Below are 20,545 nucleotides of genomic sequence, written 5' to 3'. Positions count from 1 at the left end.
TCTTGTGTCTCACATGCGTTCTTGTGTCTCTCTTGTTTCCTAGTTATTCTTTGTGATTCTTGTCTTGTGTCCTCTGTGTTAATCTTAGTTGTTCTTCTTGTATGTTTTCCCTTGTGTTTCCGGTTCACTTTGTTGTTCTCTGAGTTGGTTCAGTTCCCCTTGTGTGTCTCCTCTCCCAAAAACATAACCTCCTTGGTGGAGGTAACAAATCATTTACATGTATGAGCTAACAGGACTACTCCTTTTTACATGGCATCTCAATCAAAACAGTGATGTACAGACAACATCTTGATGCACAAGGCAAAGGGTTAGAAAAGGAGTAACCCATGGGTAAACTTGGGTTTTTTAAAAAACGGTCTATGAACATATTCTGTTTATTTTTAAAAAAGGTTGGTGTTTACATGGCCGTGCGCAACCAGATTATTACTAATATTCCAAATATGAAAGGGTTACTGACAACATGTAAACAGAGTCACTGTGTTTCTTGAGTTTCTTTGTCAATTCATTGTTTGTATCCTGTCGTGTGTCGCTGTGTCTGCTGCCGCCCTTCAAGTTTTGTCTCCTCGTGTTTCAGTGACCCCTTGAGCTTCTTGGTTTTCTTCTAGTGAGTTTTCTAGTGTTTTTTTTTGGGGGGGGGACATTTTATAAGAGTTTTTGATTTGAGTTTTGGAATTTTGAGTTTAGTTTAAATATTTCCTTTTTATTTTTATCTGCAACTGGGTCCCCCTCCTGATTCTTTCTGTGGGTTTCATGACATTTGTTCCTGACAAGTCTCAGTTTCACTGTAAAAAGTTGGGAACAAAGTGGCTTTACTTTGGCATACAAAGTGGTATAAAAACAGTATTCTTGTTGTTTATCTGCAATCAGTGGACCCTTGGAGAGGTGGTATTGTGCTTTCACATCCTTTAAACGTGGAGATAAGATTATAAAGCTTGATGACCAAACTCATCATGTACACATTTTCAAAACAGCTACATATTAATATGTTGTAGAAATCCTGAATCTGTCTTTGAGCTGCTTTAAATGGTCCTTTCTTAGAAAAAAAAGGCAATCTCCATAAAATCTCTACGAAACTTTACTGAAATGGATCTCCATCAAATGAGGATCTCCTAACCAGTTCATGTCATGCTTGAGTTGGGAGGGACCTCAAACACTAGGGCCTGACCATAGCTCTGCCCCGACAGGCCTCCAGAGAGTTGGCCAATCAGAGGGAAGGGGGTTTAACTGCTTGGGGTATCTAAAAGAGACAGCAGCTAAAACAAATCTGTCAGACCGAGGCTGAAATAAATGTTGCCAAAACACTATATTTAGACCAATGTTTTTTTTTGTTTTTTTTTAGCTGTAAGTCATGTAAAACTACTACAAGGAAACCAGAGGGACAGAATAAACCTTAGGGGGACAAAAAAAAGCAAAAACCACTACCCCCTCTTTAAGTTTACAGAAATTTCATAATAATGCAGATTTGTAAAAGGGATTTAAAAAGCATTGTCATGCATGTCCACCAGAGAAGAAGAAAATATTTTCAACGCTTGTTTGTAGATTTGAGGTCAGATTGATAACTTCTGGCACATTCCAGGAAGCTCAGGAATCTAAACACTATTTGGCCAATATGACACAGCACTGAGGTGAATTTTTGATTGAAATCTTGTCGATGACAGTATTTGCATGCAGACACCAGTTTGTAGTGATCAACTCCGATAATCACTAGTGGGAGAGGGGATGCTTTAATGTTTAATTTTGCTGATTTTTATTCTGACTTTTGTAAAAACACCAAAGCATGGGCATGTACAAAAAGCTTGAAATTATAACCTCAGTGAGGGGTCTGTCCACACTCTCAGGACTTCATTCATAGATACAGATAGTGGGGCTGAGTGGACAGAGTGTGGTGTGTGAGCTCAGAACAGGCACTCAGTGATGACGATGATAAAGATCGCCTGGGAGAACAAAGGAACCAGCCACGGTCTGGCCTGCCACGAGAATGTCAAAACATCAAGTAAAAGAACTGGCAAGACACAGACAACCGTCCTGGCCACCCACAGACACACAGACACTCACACACATAGACACTCACACACACACTTTCCTTTGTCTCTGTATTTTTTCTATCTGCATTGCTTGCATATAGCTCAGCTCTGTCTCTAATTCCTTGCCTCTCACATCTATTCCAGTGCTGTCTGGCTGCGCATGGCTCCCTTTGCTTTTGAAAGCTCAGCAAACAATGAGGTGGACAAATGGCAGATTAATGTTTGTGTAAATTAACAATGTTGCCATTAAAGTAACCATTGTCCTCTAATTTAATGAGACAGTGGAGCGATGGCTGAACAAGACATGACAAGACGGAGAGCTCTGAGACAGACAAGGGAGGACAAATGAGGGAAAGTGAGTGAGAGAGGATCAATTAGGGCAGTATTTTTGGCATGCTGGGAGAAGCCGGGGCAGTAGGGGGATGCCTTTTCCATGACATCAGCGTTTGGACACACATCAGTCGAACTGGTCCACAAATCAATCAAAGCCAAATAGAATCGTTTCTCACTGCCCTGAAGAATTTATGGCAGCTCACAGTATCTCATGACTTGAAATCCTCAGATCTAAGTGGCATTAGACTGGTGCAACAGCCTTAAATAAAATTGGTTTGGCTTCCATTGTAAATTAGAAAAATTAGCTCAGCTCAGAATGATCTCACTTGCAGATCAGAAAGACCCGCAGTCCAAATGAAAGTACTGATGAAAACAACCCATTAAAAGTCACCCTGACTCTAAATGTATGCTTTTGATATTTCTGAAGTCTGTAATAGACCTGGACATCATGCATACATTACTTTATAAAGCACATCATGTAGACCCTGGATCCAGCACTATCAGTGTCTGCAATGAAACAATCTGAACCAAGTGACCGCATCCACTAAACTGACAAGATTAGCTTGTTGTGAGTATTTATTCTTGTTTACAATAACTTGTAAAATTAACAACAACAAAAAAAAAACAAATATAAATACTGCTGGGGGAAGTTATGGTGGCTTTTTATAGTATTCAGCTGTCTGTTTTATTCAAGAATGCTAGTCAAAGTCAAGAGGAAACCTCAGGTGTTAAAAAATGAAAACTGAACAACTTTATTTCATAAAGTGTCCACTAGAGGTTTGCAACAAAAGCAGAAAAAGGCTCATTAACACCTATGTTAAGATGCACATTTTTACAGCAGAAATGAAAAAGTTTACAATGTGGTCCGAAAAAACAAAACAAACAAAAAAAAAAACAAATCAAATGGGCAAAAAATGGTTTTTAGTTTGGATATTCAGCTACACTGTGCCTCAGGGACATTAAGGGTGAAATCCAGTCTCCATTAATAAACACTGGCTATGTTTACATTAAGTCAATTTTTGGGTTGAAGGTCCCATATTATGTGACAAAAAAAGTGATATTTAATGACAAAACATGTACTTAGTAGTGCTTGTGAATGTAAAATCCTGACCTAAAACAAGTTGTTTGGATTTTGTGGATTTGCCGACGTCAGCAATTTCCTTTTTTGACCAATCGGGAGCAAGTCTGACCTGATTGGTCCACCAGAGCAGATGTAAGAGCTTTTCCTCAGTGTCCCCACTGTCTCTGAGTTAGCTTCAGGATGCTAACTTTAGCTGTGGTTAGCCAGTTGTTTTAGCCTGTAATGTTACAGTAAACCAGCTTTGCTGTTTACTAAACATTGTGCACTCAGAGCTGGTGGCGCCGCTCTCAGTGACGCGGAAGAGCGGTGGCTCATTTACATATGAAGGTCACGCCCACTAAATCAGAGCGTTCTGAACAGAGGGGCTATGAGAGCCTGGAAACAATGCTGTTGGGCTTAATGTATTGGCAAAAGCAATCAATGATCCATATTAAACTGCAGACAAGGAGCATAGTATGGGACCTTTAAAGTAAGTATTCCAGTTTTTGAAACATTCAGAATAACCCTTTGAATGTCTGAGCAAACGGGGTTATTCCTGTTTACATGATATCCCAATCAAAACAGCAATGCATGTACAACATCTCACCGAAAGGAGAACATCATGATGCAATATGTATCATTCCGCTTTGTTTCCTGTCTCCATAGCAGCAGCAACAACAACAACAGCAGCACGGCAGGATTCCTGTACTCAAAAGACCAAGATTCCTTGCAAACAGAAGATGTGCAGAACATTGATTTTCCTTTGGGCGGGGATATCCTGATTGGTGTATGCATGACCAAATATTGGGTTAGAAAAGGAGCAACTCAGGTTTTTTTTTCATGTTTTTTAAAAACGGAATATGAGCGTACTCTGGTTTTAAAAAAGGGTTATTGGTGTTTACATGGCCCTTGTGCAGCCAGGTTATTGCTAGTATTCAGAAAATGAAATGCACTCATTGACACCTGCTGTATTGATGCACACATTCAATGTTAACAATACAGTCAGTGTAAGGTGAATGATACAAAAAGTTTGAGAATTCATCTTTTAAAAAATAGATTAATGTTAAATAAAGAATTTGAGATTATTTTTGCTTCTAACATTTAGAAAGCAGCTTTCTGCATTGCTAACGCTTTATTATGCTAGGCAAGGCAAGGCAAGGCAAGGCAAGGCAAGTTTATTTGTAGAGCACAATTCATACACAAGGCAATTCAAAGTGCTTTACAGCTAACATAAAATAAAATCACAATAGGCAAAATAAAATCATTGCATAAAATCACACCATAAAACATTAAAAATGATTAATTGAATTAGAAGAGGAGAGTGCAGATAAAATCCTTTCAGTTGTTGTATGCTATGCTGAACAGAACTGTTTTCAGCCGGGCTTTGAACATTGTCAGAGTTGAGGCCTGTCTCACATCTTCTGGAAGACTGTTCCAGATTTTGGGGGCATAAAACTGGAATGAAGCCTCACCGTGTTTAGTCCTGACTCTGGGCACCAGCAGGAGACCCCTCCCTGAGGTTCTCAGAGACCGAGTTGGTTCATATGGTTCTAGCATGTCCAAGATGTACTTTGGTGCTAGACCATGAAGGGACTTGTAAACAAGCAGAGCTGTTTTAAAGTCTATTCTCTGAGCCACAGGAAGCCAGTGCAGAGACCTGAGCACTGGACTTATATGGTCGTATTTCCTGGTTCTGGTCAGGACCCGAGCAGCAGCGTTCTGGATGTACTGCAGCTGTCTTACAGCTTGTTTTGAGAGTCCAGTGAGCAGGCCGTTACAGTAATCTAACCTGCTGGAGACAAATGCGTGGATCAGTCTCTCTAAGTCAGGTTTAGACACTATTCCTTTAATCCTCGCAATGTTTTTGAGATGGTAAAAAGCCGCTGATGTTATTGATTTGATGTGGCTGTTAAAGTTCAGGTCTGAGTCCAATATCACCCCTAGATTTCTAACCTGGTTACTCACATTTAGAGAGAGAGTCTGAAGGTGACTGATAACCCTTTCTCTTTGTTTCTGTGGGCCACAGACAATGGTTTCAGTTTTGTCTGAGTTCAGCTGGAGGAAATTGTTCTGCATCCACATACTGATCTGTTCACCGCCATCTTGGCTATGGCTGCCTTTTGAAGCAGCTCTCTCTTCTTTGTCCATTTCTTGTAATTTTTTGTCTCTTTTTTGTAACATTTGTATTTGGAGTGGGTCATTAATTTGTATGGTTCATTTGTTGGTCATGGACACCAAACTTTTTGTGGCTTGAGCAATATTTTACTACTTTTTCTCCTGTGTTTGTCTGGAGATCCTAGCTGCATTGTTTACATGTGAACTCAGCTGTTTGCAGCCTGTAGCATGTCAATGTTATCTGGTGTAGGGCCTGATGTCTTCCCACAGGGTGAGGAGAAGGAAGTGAGGACGATGTGCTGATTCTCAGGTGTGAGCTAAGAAGTGATGACATGGACCTGTCCTTCCATCCTTCGTTATTGGGAATGTAAGATCTATCTCCAATAAGATGGACAAGCTAGCTGTGCTAACCCAGCAACAGAGGGAATACCAGAGGGCAGAGTAGCATCATGCAAATCACAGACATGGCTAACGGAGCTAACATCAGACACCAGCGCCACATTGGAAGAGTTTCACCTGCTGTGAGCAGACAGGATCCAGGAGACAGAGATGGAGTGTGACTGAAGAAGCTATTTAGCTATCTATTTTCTTATGGAGCTTTTTGCACTTTCTATACACTTTCTTGCTTTTGTTTTCTTGATTGCTGCTGTGACTTCAATTCCGTTGTACTTGTTACAATGACAATAAAGTTCTATTCTCTATTATCATACATTTGTCACTCAGTATGACAAGCTATCATACTGAATGCAATCTCACTGACTGTTTAAAATTCAGTTTTTGAACTAAGGTGCAAAGCCTTTCACAGGAACAACACCAGTTTAGTTTGCAGGAGAGCACTGGGGCCCCAGCATGCTTGGTCATGATGAAGTGTAAAGCCAATACCAGTCGAGGTCTTATCAGGCCTTTGATTAAGAGAAGCGGGGGTTTTCTGCAAGCAGATGGACCCTCGGACGTAATTCCGACGTAAGTTCCACTCTTATCAGAGAAACAACACTGTGGAGAATGCCTAAACAAAGATAACACTGCAACAAAGTTGAAAAATAGGCTGTCATTGCAGGTTTTTGTTATAAGAGGTATGACTTTAACAGACTAAACTGATAGAAATTTCTCACTACCGGCCATCAACAGTCTCGAGAAGCTTAATAATAATTACAGTTACTGTGTTTTGCAGCCTGCTTCTTGCCATGCCAGTTTACCCTCTCCTTTCTCTATTGCCTTTCCCCCTTTGTGTCAGTCCTCAGTCTAACCACGTCAGAGAGCAGGAAATCTTACCCAACACTGCCCTTTCCTGGATTCTACCTGCTAGGGAAATCTGACAGGCTCATTAGCTACTGCATAGTCTGTTTATGTAAGATGAATTTGAAAAAGTCTCATGGAACCAGTTTTACCGTCATAGCAGTGTAGTTGGGAGACATTAAGTTAAATAGCCTGTTGGTATTGCTCTACTAAACCATCCATCATGTTCCCTTTGGCTTATACACGCACACACACCCACACAAACTGCAATAAAAAGGCCTTGTTATGCATCACCTGTATCCCTGCTTTTCTAGTATTTGGCGCAACTAAATAAACTTTGCTTGAGGTCAGTTGTGGGATTAAATGTGGCAAAGCTACTCTGTATGTGTAACTACATGTAGCATGCATGTTGCTGCCTCCACAGGGGCAGGGTTGAGTCTCCCAAAACAAACCAAGGCCACTAAATAGCAAGGGCATTAAACACACACACGCACGCACACACACACGCAACACCTAACAAAGCCTGAAAGGAGAGCCAAAAGCGAAGAGGACAGTGTGTTTCATATGTCCAGCGATAGCCACAACAACATCTGTGTCCTGTCTAGCTCATCCATTATTGCTACACTTTGTGGTGTGGAGGGTGGCAAATAGTGCTCAAAGGAAATGCACACAGAACAACCTGATGGGAAAAAAATAATTTCTACAAGTCAGGGAATCAATTTAGTTGAGGAAATTAAATTGAACATTAAGTTGAAGCACTAACTTTCTAGTTAAATAATAGATGTATAGAATGTTTGGAAAAAGCAAATATCTTTACCGCCGTGCAAATAAATAAATAAATAAATAGATAAATAAATAAATAAAAAAGGTGAAAAATAAACGTCCTCAACCAAACCCTTGAGTCTAATTTAAAAAAAAAAAAAAAAAAAAATCCCTCATTACTTGGCTGACAGCCATCCTTGTGTTTTTCCCTGATAAATTGACTCTTCTCTTCTCAGCCTAGTCTTTTCAAAAAGTGGGAACCATCACCGTTTTCTACTGCTTCACTGACTGACCCCCCAAGCTTAACATGACCCTGATGAAATTTGTCAACTGAGACTGCCAAAACATACAATTTCAAGGAAAACGTCAACCACCCCTGGCACCTTGCCATGATAGCACTTATGCTAACTTCTACGGAAGAGATGGATCAGGCATCCTTTGATTCTTACAATCCCTCTGCAGAGGTTGTTTACTTCTAGAGAGGTTCAAAAGTTCCGCAAAGTGAACAGTTCTCCTTGTTCTGACAAGAGCACTTTTTTAGGTCCCTGTTCTGCTGCGTGAATTTCCTCACAGTTTGGTGAACGCTCTATGAAGCCACACAAAAGTCTGTGGGAATTTCACCAAACCCTTTAGACACATGCAGATTTGTTTAGGTTTGAGACCTAACTTTTACAAAGAGTCAACTGGGTTATGTCATCTTTGGTTAGGCAGCCTCACCAAACTTATCTTGCAGCCTGCCACGGGTCAAACCAATGAGAGTCTCAACTTTCAGATTCAAGTTTCTAGAATTTGATTTTTTGGGTACAGAAGATTCATGGCTAGACCAGAAGCAAACAACAAAACCAAACATGGTTAAGAAGAGGCAAGGTATTTTTGCCGGTTAACCCAAGGTTCCTCCTGTCACATGGACACACTTCATGACTGTAGAGCTTAACCCAGTGGACAAATGTTAACATGTGTTGCGCTGCCAGCCCCCTAATACAAGCTTTTTGGGATACATCCTGATAAGTTGTAATATTAACTCATTAGAAGTCACAGATATCAGAGTCCTCTTCCTCTTCTCTTGAATGCTTCACCAAAGCAGCATTTATCACCAAAACCTAATAGGGTTTTTTTCAAAGCGCTGCATCTCAACATGGATTATCTCATCAGTATGTGCTCCTTGGTAGAGGCCAAGGGCCTACCTTTTTCCATACCACATAAGTGTCTGGATGATTCCCAGAATTCATGCGTGAAAACTGCACAGGGAAGCTCCCTTGCAACCTCAAACTTATGGCAACATGTGTCTTCTTCAAGGTAAGCATCCTCTATTTAAAAGTTATGTCCACATCAACATACTGCAGCTAGGAAGACTCCATCAGGAAGTCAACACCACAGCTCAGAGGGTCATTGGGCCAAAAACAAACAAAAAAACTGTGCAGACAAAGTTTCATTATAGAGATGTATTTTTCTTGTGAGGTCCATTCTGTTTATGTCTTTTCACACAAATTGAGATCTGGAAATAATCAGGGACTTGCCATACATCAAAGACACATGTAGGAACTTTGCAACTGTTTCCATACAAACTGCAACACAATACAAATTGTGACTCATGTTTATTCCTACTTTGTAATAATAAACAGGAGCAATAAATCAGATTTTAACCGGCTTAGTAAACTTGGTGAAGGACATGGGCAGACTTACTTGAAGAGACTGTCGGGTTCCAGGCACTTGAAGACCACTGAGTAAAGCACTGAGTGAGGGTGATCCCCACTTCGCTTTCCAGCAACAACGCAGGGTGAACCCAATCCAGTGAACAGATCATCCATCAAGCTCAGGACTTCACCTGGTAGAGAAGAAGAATTGAAAAAGTTAAAACAAAAGAAAAAGAAACAATGAACTCTGATGCTTCTGCACTGTTGTTCATGCTGTGCTACCATTTATCATACTTTTTGCCAGAGATGAAGAAGAAAGAGAAACCGTCTTTCAACATTTGCCTTCATCTGTTTGTCTCTGTCAAAAAGAAAAAAAAGGTTATGCTTTGTTCTAACACATGTTTCAACACAGGAAAAAACAACAGTGCACAGCTTTGTCATGAATTAATTACTGCTTGTAGAAAAGCAGCTATTCTTTATCATCAGTTGTGCCATTTGACTGGACATGTGTGAGACTTTCACCTTTGCCTGGCCCAGTGGGAGCCATTTCCAAGCCCCCAAGCCTGAGGCTGAATTAAATATGACTCTTTACGGGCGGCGGCACATACACACTACATTATAGAACTCCAAGAAAACAGGATTTCTTTCCTTTATGGGCATATGGCGGTGTTACAGGGATATCTCACTGAGCACCCTCGCGTCTCACAAAACACAACTTCACAAGACGTGAAATATCTTTCATGTCAGCTTACAGGAAAAGGCCAGCGACACACACTTGTTCATTTAGACACACACATACACACATACACTAGTTTCCACTGCTGTTGGGGGTGATGGGAAAAAAAGAGGGAGCTGTCAAAATACCTTAAAAGCTCTCAAACGGTTGGATTTCCAACTATTTCTACACGAGGTAAAGGGCAGCTTAGTTTTAGCTTATGATACATGGGCCAACTTATAAACAGAGGGAATAAGTCTGGCTGGTAGGGCACAAGGGGATGGTAAGAAAAGGTTGCAGAGGAGAGGAAAAAGAACTGCACGAATGAATGATTTGACCTTTTCACAGAAAGAGCTCTGTGTATAGGAGGTTTTCCCCAAACACATTCCTGCACCATTGCAGGGTTGCTCTTTCGAAGGTTTTCTTTCTAAAACATGAATGTCAATTTGGATGTATTTAATCTGATGTTAAAGCTTGATTTAGGCTGCCAATATCAATATTAGTAGATGTCTCAGTTTGAAGTCATTATGTTTTGGTCAGAATGTTGGACCATTACCAGTGGATGAAGACGAAAGAGTATGTGTGCGGTAGGCAATTTAATGTGGAATTCCTATTTGTTACATTTCACTATAAACAACTTACTGTGCGACATCATTAACTTCCATTCTACATTTTCTTTTGCTTCCAGACCACCAGCACACAGTGGCTTCATGTTTTCATTACATATAAACATATGGATTATCTTTTTTTTTTTCATTTATAATAAGGGAATCCAGATTCATAAATCAGTCTTTTTCTTACCACCATGCTGTTTAAGGGCCTGTGTCCACTAGCAGTGATTTTGGGCTGGCAGCATTCTCAACTTCAATTTCAAAGCACTACTTATGTGCATGTGCGTCGTGTTAACAGGCTATGACATATGTCTGACAACTGCTACACTTAACTGTGGGTGTGAAGTCTGTTTACAGTTTGCTGTATACTTTAAATTCTCTTAATGTGATTGAATTTTGCAACAGAAATGCAAAAACAGGTTTGGTAGTGGCTCTACACCTGGTAAAAGAAAAAAAAAAATTCCTCAGTTAGTACCTCCATTTGGACCCTAATGACTCGAGAAAGTGCACACTCTGATGAAATAAAATTGCAGCAGCTAGCAAAATATATGCCTTTAGTGGAAACAGGCCCCTGTTCCCCAAAAGGTGACAAAACTTTAACCCAATCCAGACGTTTGCTGAATGTTCTGTGCTATATGTTGGTAAGTTTGATAAAAAAAATTTTACTTTCTAACTCCAGGCAAAATAGGCGTTGAGATTTGTTAATTGTCTTGCAGTTAGTGTATAAGAAGGTTTAGTGACTGAGTGAGCAATAAATTATCCCTGGCAGACTGCTTAATCTTTTGCAGGAATACCTGATGGAACGATCCACTTAAGATTGACCGTTGACGTTATTTGGCCTGCGTTCATTATGCCTTTTAAGTCTATTCCCCCCATCTTTTATTGCAAGCTACAACAAGAGGAATGCCAACTAAATGCCAGGTTTCTGCTACTTCACAAAGGCTAAAAGTAGAAAGAGACAGCTCCAAATACAGCAGGGAGTAAAAGGAGGGTCAAGAGTGAAAGAGACAAACAATGGAAGAGGCAGGGAAAGGAGGACGGCGAAAGCTCTGATGTTTTATGAATTTGGATGTGGTCACGGAGAGGAATGATGATGTCAGTGGATGTTTTGATAATCAGAATAAATCAAGGAGCTGATGCGTGACTACAGAACAGCTCAGGGGGAACCACTTGTGAGCTGATGTATGGAATAATAACATAATCCTGACTTCAGAAATCACAAAACACAGAAATCAAATGGTACACATACTTACTCATGCTTGGGTAGCATATGTGCTCAACAATAGGTTCCCTTTCATACTCCCTTTATATTTATCATTGCTGGGTCACATGTTTGGTATTTATTATAAAGCTTTGTTGAAAAGGAATTTGTTGGCATATGGCAGTGCAGGTTGATGTAATTGTTGTTTCGGACAATATGTAACACTAAAAGTACAACAGTTCTCAAATGTTCTCACGTAATTTAGCTATTGATAATCTAGAGATGTATGTAAAAAACAGGATCTGTTACCGCACAGAAGTGAATCAATGAGAAAAGATATGACACAACATGACACCGTGTAATGCAATAAGATGCTGTTTCAGTGATGTTATTCAACGGGTTATGATACAGTATATTTCAATACGATATGATATGATACTGTACAATGTGATGTGAAAAAAAAAAAGAAACAGAATCTATTTCCACAGAACCAGATTTTGGTACTAAAGTGAAACAATATGATAGGCAGAAATGTGATTCTTAGGGATGCAATTTGCATCGGAGCATGCAATGTGATAACATGTTATGTGATACAATACAAATCAACACCATGCAATTTGCTAAGATAGGATGAGATACAATTTGAAGGATACCATAAGATACAGTTTGATTGGATATGAGTCAATGTGATACACAGCAATGTGATATGATTGGTAGTTTCGCACAGTCACCTCTCTACTCCTCATACAAAATAATGAAGCTGATCTTTGGAGGGGGGCAAATTGGAATTGCTGACTCCATTGGGTTTCGTATAGGGTGCAAGACCCCTCAGTCAGGTGAGCTGTGCCTCTGATTGGGAAAACTTGTGACCTTAATATCTTTTTAACCACTGTGTTAGAAGAAATTTCACCCCCTGTTCAGTGTGTGCTGATTGAAAAATGAGCAATTCAGGGCTGAGTCATTTTCTGAGCCAGGCTGTAGAAGTTTTAATACCGTAAAAGTCAGTCAGGTTTTTTTGGCTTGTGTGTATGTGGTTCCCGGTCTTCCTGCAGCCAGCCTCAAGTGGACAGTCAATGAACTGCGGCTTTTAGCACTACTGTATCGGCTGCATTTTTTTAAAACCCTTTGGAAAGAATGCAAAAATACTTGAAAGGACAGGAGACGATTCAATACATTGCCATACTAGGTGATACTATACAATGCAATTAATGCAACATGATACAACACAATCGATACAACAAGAAATGATTAGACACAAAAAGACAAAGTATAATGATATGACACATTACCATTCGTGACACTAAATGATACAGTACTATAGAATACAACACGATACGGTATCGTAGGATATGATATAGGGCTGCACGATATTGGAAAAAAACGACATTGCAATTTTTGGGGGGTTTGCAATATATATTGCATTATTAAAGATAGAAAAATTTTCACCAGATGACTTGAATATCTCTGTTTGGGAAGAATCTGGTTGACTTACAATGACACCATTGTATTCCTGTAATACCGCTTAATCCAGGCCAGGGGGGTTTATCTGTGAATGATGAAGATTGCTGTATATGGAAGGGATCCAGGAGGCCATGTCTCTGTACAAAATAGAATAGGTTTCAATTTCAGTTGCTTTTTTCCATTTCTCCAATAAATGGGGGAAGTGCGATAGTCACATCACATGCGCAATGTTCATATTGCGATGGCGATGTTCAAACGATATATTGTGCAGGCCTAATATGATATGATACAGTACGTTACTTTTTAATGTGAATCGAAATGACAGGATACAGGATAAGATCATACAAAAGGCCGCAAAAAATTTGAGATAAATGGAAACCTATTATTATTGTTATTATCAATGCAATACAATAAATTAGACACAACATGAAACAGTACAATGCCACATAATACAAAACACTGTGTTCTGATTTCAGCTTGTCAAGCATAAATATTGCCCACTTTGTACAGAGAGAAAAAAGGGCAGAACTTAACATGACATAATGATATAGTCCTTGAATGCATCAGCAGCTATCTATGGTACATTTTGGCTTTTTTAATCTTAGTTTAAGCTCCTGAAGTTGCTTGGAGCACTTTTAACAATAGTACAGCACAAAAGTCTGACTGTTGACCACTGGGTACAATGATTTTTACCCCTCATGCTGACCAGAGAAAGGCTCCTTTCTTTCTTACATTGGACATTTTGTTGGAACATTTTAAGACCAGAACCAGGGATTTTTCACAACTTTATTGGCCAAACAGAAGGCAAAGCAAACATCAGAAAGTTTCATTTTTCCCAAGTGAACAGGTGGAGCAGCATGTTTTCATGGTGAACAGCTTACTCTGGTTGTATAGCTGCAAAGTTTTGTGTACTAGTATTTCAAATGCTCAGGGAGCAATTAAAGGTAACACCAAGTTAAACTATCTACTATATACTGTACTATTTTCTTTAGGATGTGAATGCATGTTCATCTGCCTTAGTGTGTTTTCCTGTTTTGCGTAAGAATGTATGTTGAATGAACAAGTGCAGAAATAAGCTGAGCCTTTTTTCAATGGAAACATGCAGTGGCAACAAAAAGCAAAAGAGTGGTGCATCAAAGATTTGAAGAAAGCCTCATTTACCTGACATTTTATCAAAGGAGAGAATAAAAGCTTCAATATTTGCATCTTTTTTGCAATAAAATGAGGTAAATCAGCCTAGTTTAAAACCTTGCTATAAATACAGCTATCACACATTGTTATGCAATCTATTTAAATTGGAAATTAGAGTGTCACTCATTTCAACACTTCTCTGACAACCAAAATTTCACTTTAAATAAACTTTTCCTGACAACTAACATGTGTACTGACACTATTTAAGACAAGTTATGTCTCCCATAGGCATATGTGAGTGGAAGCATTGGCTTTGCAAAGTTTAGTGACATAATTGGAGATTTCATGTAAAGTGTGAACTGGCCACTTATGTCCCGAACAAGCACAAGGAAGTGCTTCAGTAAGTCAGATCCATCTGGAAGACTGAACAAATGTCTTTGGTCGGGTCTTCGGTGGCACTTTGAATGGCTTACTGTGTAATTATCAATTTAAGGACTCAGCAGGAAAACGCAGTGTGTGTTTCAGTTCATGTAACAATCCTATACTCTTACCTAGCAAACTGTACCCACACATTCCATGGGTCAAACACTTTTAAACAGAGCCATCTGAAAGCTATAAACTGTCCTGCAATTATATAAATATAAGAGCAGTATGCAGGCTATGTGGGGGTACACGATGTTCCATTATGTGCACATGGTGTAGAGCTGGTGTTAGCTTTTCCTGTGAGTCAACGCCACTTTTGAAGAAACAAAAGTGGAGACGAATTAAAATCATTGACAAGGAAAAAAAACTGAACATAATAGAAAAGAAAAATGTTACACAGCAGCAAAATGTATGAACAATTTTAAATTGAAGATCCCGCATGGATTTTTTAGCTAGGTCTAAGTCAAACTGAATGTAATGCTAATGTCTAATTTTAACCTACAGAAGTAACAAAGCACATCACACACTGTGTTCGTTTGTTTTTTTCTCTGAATTAATTATAGATTCCTTAAACTGCTGCAAGGGGGTAGGTGTCAACTTTCACTCTTGAAGGCTTACACATTAGCCTTAAAATACAAAGCAGCTTGTTGTCTTTTGTCAAAATAAAACAAACACATCTTGCAAAATAAGCACAACAAAATTAGCAAAGATAGTGAAGGTATCACTTTGTTTACAGAGGTGCCAAAGTCAACATAACCTACTACAGTGTACAGCCAGTCTAACCAAGAAATATGAACCACCATGCTTCACAGTGTGATGTAACAAGAGGATGCTCAATTTTTTTAAATTATCAAAATTGTTTAAATTGGACGTAAAAAAAAGGCAGAAAATCGAACTCAATTAGACCTGATGCAATGTTCAGTGTTAAAGGCCAGATGTCACTTAAGCACGCTTCTCCCTTTTCAGACTGAATGCAACTTGTCGGTCATTTTATTGTCATCCATCTCAAAAAGCCTGTCATAAAAAGAAATGAAAATAAACACAAACGTTTTTTTTTTTCCTGTCACGTGATTTCCAGTCAATCACAGCATTTTGTGAGTCACATGTTTCAAAAATGATGACACCATCTGAAATGACTTACATGCACCTTGCCTTAAAGGTAGAAACATGCTACTTTTGCATAAGGCCTAAATGAGTTGATGAATCGTGAACTTATTTTTTTTCCAGAAATGCAGAAGCTATTTCACAAATATATAACAATTTTCTATGATTTTACTAGTAATACTATTTTTTCTAATGATGACAGGCACAAAACTATTGTCTGTATCCACTAAACACACTTGTTCTGGTTCAAAAGCATTGTTTAATTAGTCTATCATAGTCCAAATATTTTTGTTCTGTTTTATTTTAAGTATTATTTTAAATTTCTTTCTACTCTCAATGACTAACATGACACAGGACTGATGTGTAATGTGGTAACTTAACTCAAAATGAAATCCCAAATTTTACAGAAGCTTCTGAATAGATTTTCAAACTAACATTCATGTTGAGAGTTCATAGAAAAAAAAAAGTGAAAACTAACAACCGACTAACGGATCAGTACTTCTGACAATTAAGCCTCATACTGTTCAGTCCAACACTTCTACATATAACCAATCAAACGTTGTGAAACGCTTTGCATTACTGGCTTTCAATGGTGACTTCAGATTGGTTTGGTGGTGGTGGTTCAGATATATATATATATATATATATATATATATATATATATATATATATATATATATATATATATATATATATATATATATATATATATATATATATATATATATATATATATATATGCCACTCCCTTTCACTGCACTTCATAGTTGTAGTGTTCCTAAATTTTAGCTGTTGTTAAAAAAAAAATAAAAAATAAAAAATTAGCCGTTGCTAACTTCTTGAATTTGTAGCAGTATTGAAAATAAAATCTTGACTCCTTAACAAACAAATCAGAATCAGAAATTTTGCTTGGAGACACAAAGACTGTTTTTCTTTGAGCATTCTAGCTAGCTTAACCTCAAGGCAGCAGCCCTGTTCCCATTTCTCCACTCGTCTATCGGTTCTTGTATTCCAGCTCAGTAAGTACTGATGTAATCATCTAGTTTCTCAATCTTTTATATGGAACAATTCACATTCTTTAGAGATGGATCGGATGACTCTGTGAGCCATTTGGAAGGCTTTACTTTGGATCTGTAACCTATCACATTACCAGACGATTTGAGCCAAAAACTGGTACAGACAAATGACCCAAACTGAATTCCTCTCTGATTGTCCAAAGGAACACTTTCAGGTATAAATCAGCCAAAACTCCTGTGGCTTAACACAAGAACAAATCAATTCTGGGAAAGGTCCGAATGAAAATAAATGTGTTAATCTTTTAAAATTTGGCTTTAACTTCAAACATATGGCAACAATCTAACTCTATATCGCTCCTAATCAAGCCACTGCAAGATTCAGAGTGGAGACAGAGGAAATTCCAGCAACACTTGGTGTATAACCAGTTTAACACAGTGCATGAATCAGCAACACATGTTCCTGCAAACCCTGACAAAGGGAACATGCTTCAACACAATGGAGTTGGAAATAAATATTGCTTTCTTGTATCCTTGTGGTAATCATTCATCATTCAAAACCTCGGAACACATGCTTGGATTTGAGTCTGTTTTACTCCCTGTATTAACACTTTCCCTATCCGTAGAATTAAAAATGAAGTCAGAAGCGGGAAATACCTGCTTTTAACGAGACTGAGAGTAGAGGTGAGGAAGAGGGGTGAAGGAAATGACACAAGGTGATGGATCCAATGTGGAGTGTTCACACATGCGAAATGGTGTTGTGACTCAACTCCTAAACTTGACTTCACTTTTTACAAGCCATTAGCACACATGTACAGCTATGTTTGTGGAAGCTTGTTCATTTGTTACCGAGTACCTTCAACCATCGACTTCCTCCAAGGTGGTAGCTTTTAAGTGCTCACATACCAAGCAAGAATTAGTTAATAATACTCAAAATCAAACCCATTAAGAAAGAGGATGAGATATTCAAACCCACCCAGGAGCAGCGTTTATGGTTCTACCCTTCTGAGGGGTTCCTCAGGGGTAGGCCTGCGGTCCGTCAACATTTCTGTCAATACCTAAGCCAAAACAGCTCACAGCTGGCAAAAATTAAGGCCCCTGGAATTCTATTACGGTAAAAGCCATTTTGCGTGTTCTCCAGCTTACATGGCGATTAAAACCTCATGGTAAATGCCAGGTGACCTTTTTTAGTCAGCAGAGAGGGGAACAAATAATAGCAAATCATGGGAACATGATGATCCAAGCTGATGGACAGTACAGAGAGAGGTAGACAGAGAGGATTCAAACACACAGCCCTTGTAACTATGATGTAGCTGCAAACAAGTCAAGTACAGTTTATTTGTGCAGAGTAGTATGATATACAATGTTTCAAAGGGCTTTTCTGCACCACAATAGGAACAGTTTCTGACCCAGAATCACCCAAATTCTCCACAAAGACGAGGAAACCCCCTCTGAAAAAGATTGTTGTAGGACAAAACACAAAAACAGGTGGGTGGGGTGATTTAGGGACAGGGAAATTCAAAGAAAGAATCACTTTTTTCAGGGTAGCAGGATGTGAAGAGTAGTTAAACAGAGAGTTGCACAGATTGAAAAACTGAAACACAACAGTTGGATTAAAATTCAACTTATCTATATGATGTACACACAATATACATCAGATAGAATCTATTTACATTAAATGACGAGCACAAGTTCACAGTATTTGTCCCACTTTGGCTGGATGGAGACAGGTGTGTGCACATGGTGACATTTCATCTGACACTGCAATCCCAGACATTCATTTAAATTACACTGCTGAAATCAGACAGAGTATAATTATCTCAGCGATTAGGTGAGAGCGTGTGTGTGTGTGTGTGTGTGTGTGTGTGTGTGTGTGTGTGTGTGTGTGTGTGTGTGTGTGAGGGAGTGGAGGAGGGGGGTCGTTAGGTTGGGGCAGTACGTGCAAAGTCTCAAGGTCGGTGGGTTCACACATTAGGCCTTTATTTCCCCTCTAAGGTAAATTGGAGGGAAAGTGACAGGAGGAAAAAACTCAAGTGAGGGATTACTGGGTCACACTTCAGCTGCAAAGTCAGTGCATTTTTGTTTCTGTAAAAACTTGATTTCCAGTGAATTTACCCCTTTATGTAATTAGTTATAGTCAAGAAAATATAAGAAAATCTGCAGACAAAACTATTATTAAGAACAGGAAAAATTAATAACAGAAGTAATTTCTTTCTTCAGAAATATCTCTGATTTTCATATTTAATGCATATTTTAAAGGTTGGATTCAAACCCAAGCCGACCACTTTAAAAGCTAGTCACAAACAGTGTGCGACCAAACCATTTGGCCATTCTGCAACCCCTTGTTTTTTTCCTATGTCCTTAAATTTCGTCATTTCTTTTGTGTGAATTCTGATATTTATCATGTTTCAGTGGTTTGGGTTTAATTTTCAAATGTTACTTAGCACCCACCCACACTTTTGGTAAGTAAGTTGTAGTTTTTAACTTATGGACAAGTCACAGGCTAACGTTAGCCACGTTTACATGAGGAGTTTTTCGTCTTTCCGAATGGAATCTTTCTGAATGACTTTTCCGAAAACAATAGTATTTCCTCCAGTGCTGATGGCTCGCCGGCATTTTTAGAATTGAGGAACGTCTCTAGTTGCGTCTCACGTCATATCTGAGCATGCGCTGAAAGAACGTACCCTGACAACTTTCCATTTGAGTGGATACATGATACCTCAATCGGTTTGGGGAAAAGAATATTCCACCCCTGTCAAACCTATTAAATGTCCATTCAGATTGGCACTTTTCTTTCGGAATGAGGTGTATACAAAGGTTAAATTCTTTCCGCTTGAGCAAATAAACCGAATACAAGCGGAATATTTGGGTCCATGTATACGTGGCTAATGGAAATGATTTTAGTGATGGGAATTCTGGCTCTTTCTGGAGGGCCTGTTATTTTGACTTAGCTCAAAAGAAAGAGCTAGCTCTCCCAGCTCCTAGATGGCTCCTCTGTTTTTTCTTTTTAAAGCTTAATCAAGTTTATTACCAAAAATAATGTAAAATTATGAAAAAAATGAATTACTTAATTAAAAAATTACATTATCTTAATTAATATGGCTTAATTTATATACTCAACATGGTCAACACAGATCAGAGGGCTGCTTTACAGAAATAAAGTATAAAACAAAACAAAAATAACAAAAAGGTCCTGCCATAGATGCATATATAATTTAGAAACTGTTGATTTTTTACAGGGAATCAATAAAGACAAGGTATGTATGTGACATTGATTTGTTTCTGGCTGCTGTAACATGTTGTCTCTGTAACGCAATTTCTTTCTGTTTTCTTTGGTCTCCCTTTGTCTCGTTTGTGTGTCTGTAGCCCCTCCCCTCCCACTATGTGTGGACACACTGATGCCACCACACATCACAACCAATCTTGTGTGGTTTGAATGAAAAACAAACAAAAAACAAAACAAAACAAAAAATTGCTCCTAATCATGAGCCGACTCCCAATCGTAAACTTCGAAGAACTAATTCAAAGAATCAGAAAGGTTTGTGATGGACACATCACTACTGGAAAGTCAATTTTTAAAAAATTGCTCTGCTGATAATGTTGTTTTCCACATCACTTAGAAACAGGCTTCAATTTTAACAGCTCTTTGTTTTTTTTTTAACTTGCTTAAAATTTATCTTGAACACATTTCAGGATTAATGTCAGCAATTGCGCATGAAAGA

General features: G+C 38.7%; 1 protein-coding gene across 1 annotated transcript in view; it reads right to left on the bottom strand.

Moving 5' to 3' along the window:
* astn2 (astrotactin 2) overlaps positions 1-20,545 on the bottom strand; it is a 401,766-nt gene that overhangs the window by 8,674 nt on the left and 372,547 nt on the right. The window contains exon 20 of the mRNA XM_074689759.1: positions 9,214-9,355. Within this exon, the coding sequence (XP_074545860.1) occupies positions 9,214-9,355 (142 nt within the window). The remainder of the gene's footprint in view (positions 1-9,213; positions 9,356-20,545) is intronic.

The sequence above is a fragment of the Halichoeres trimaculatus genome, unplaced genomic scaffold (assembly GCF_033239565.1).
Source record: "Halichoeres trimaculatus isolate MK-OKI-2021-1 unplaced genomic scaffold, fHalTri1.1 fHalTri1_scaffold_16, whole genome shotgun sequence".
Classification (NCBI taxonomy): Eukaryota; Metazoa; Chordata; class Actinopteri; order Labriformes; family Labridae; genus Halichoeres; species Halichoeres trimaculatus.
The sequence above is the reverse complement of the archived record's forward strand: the minus strand, read 5'-3'. Positions and strand labels throughout refer to the sequence as shown.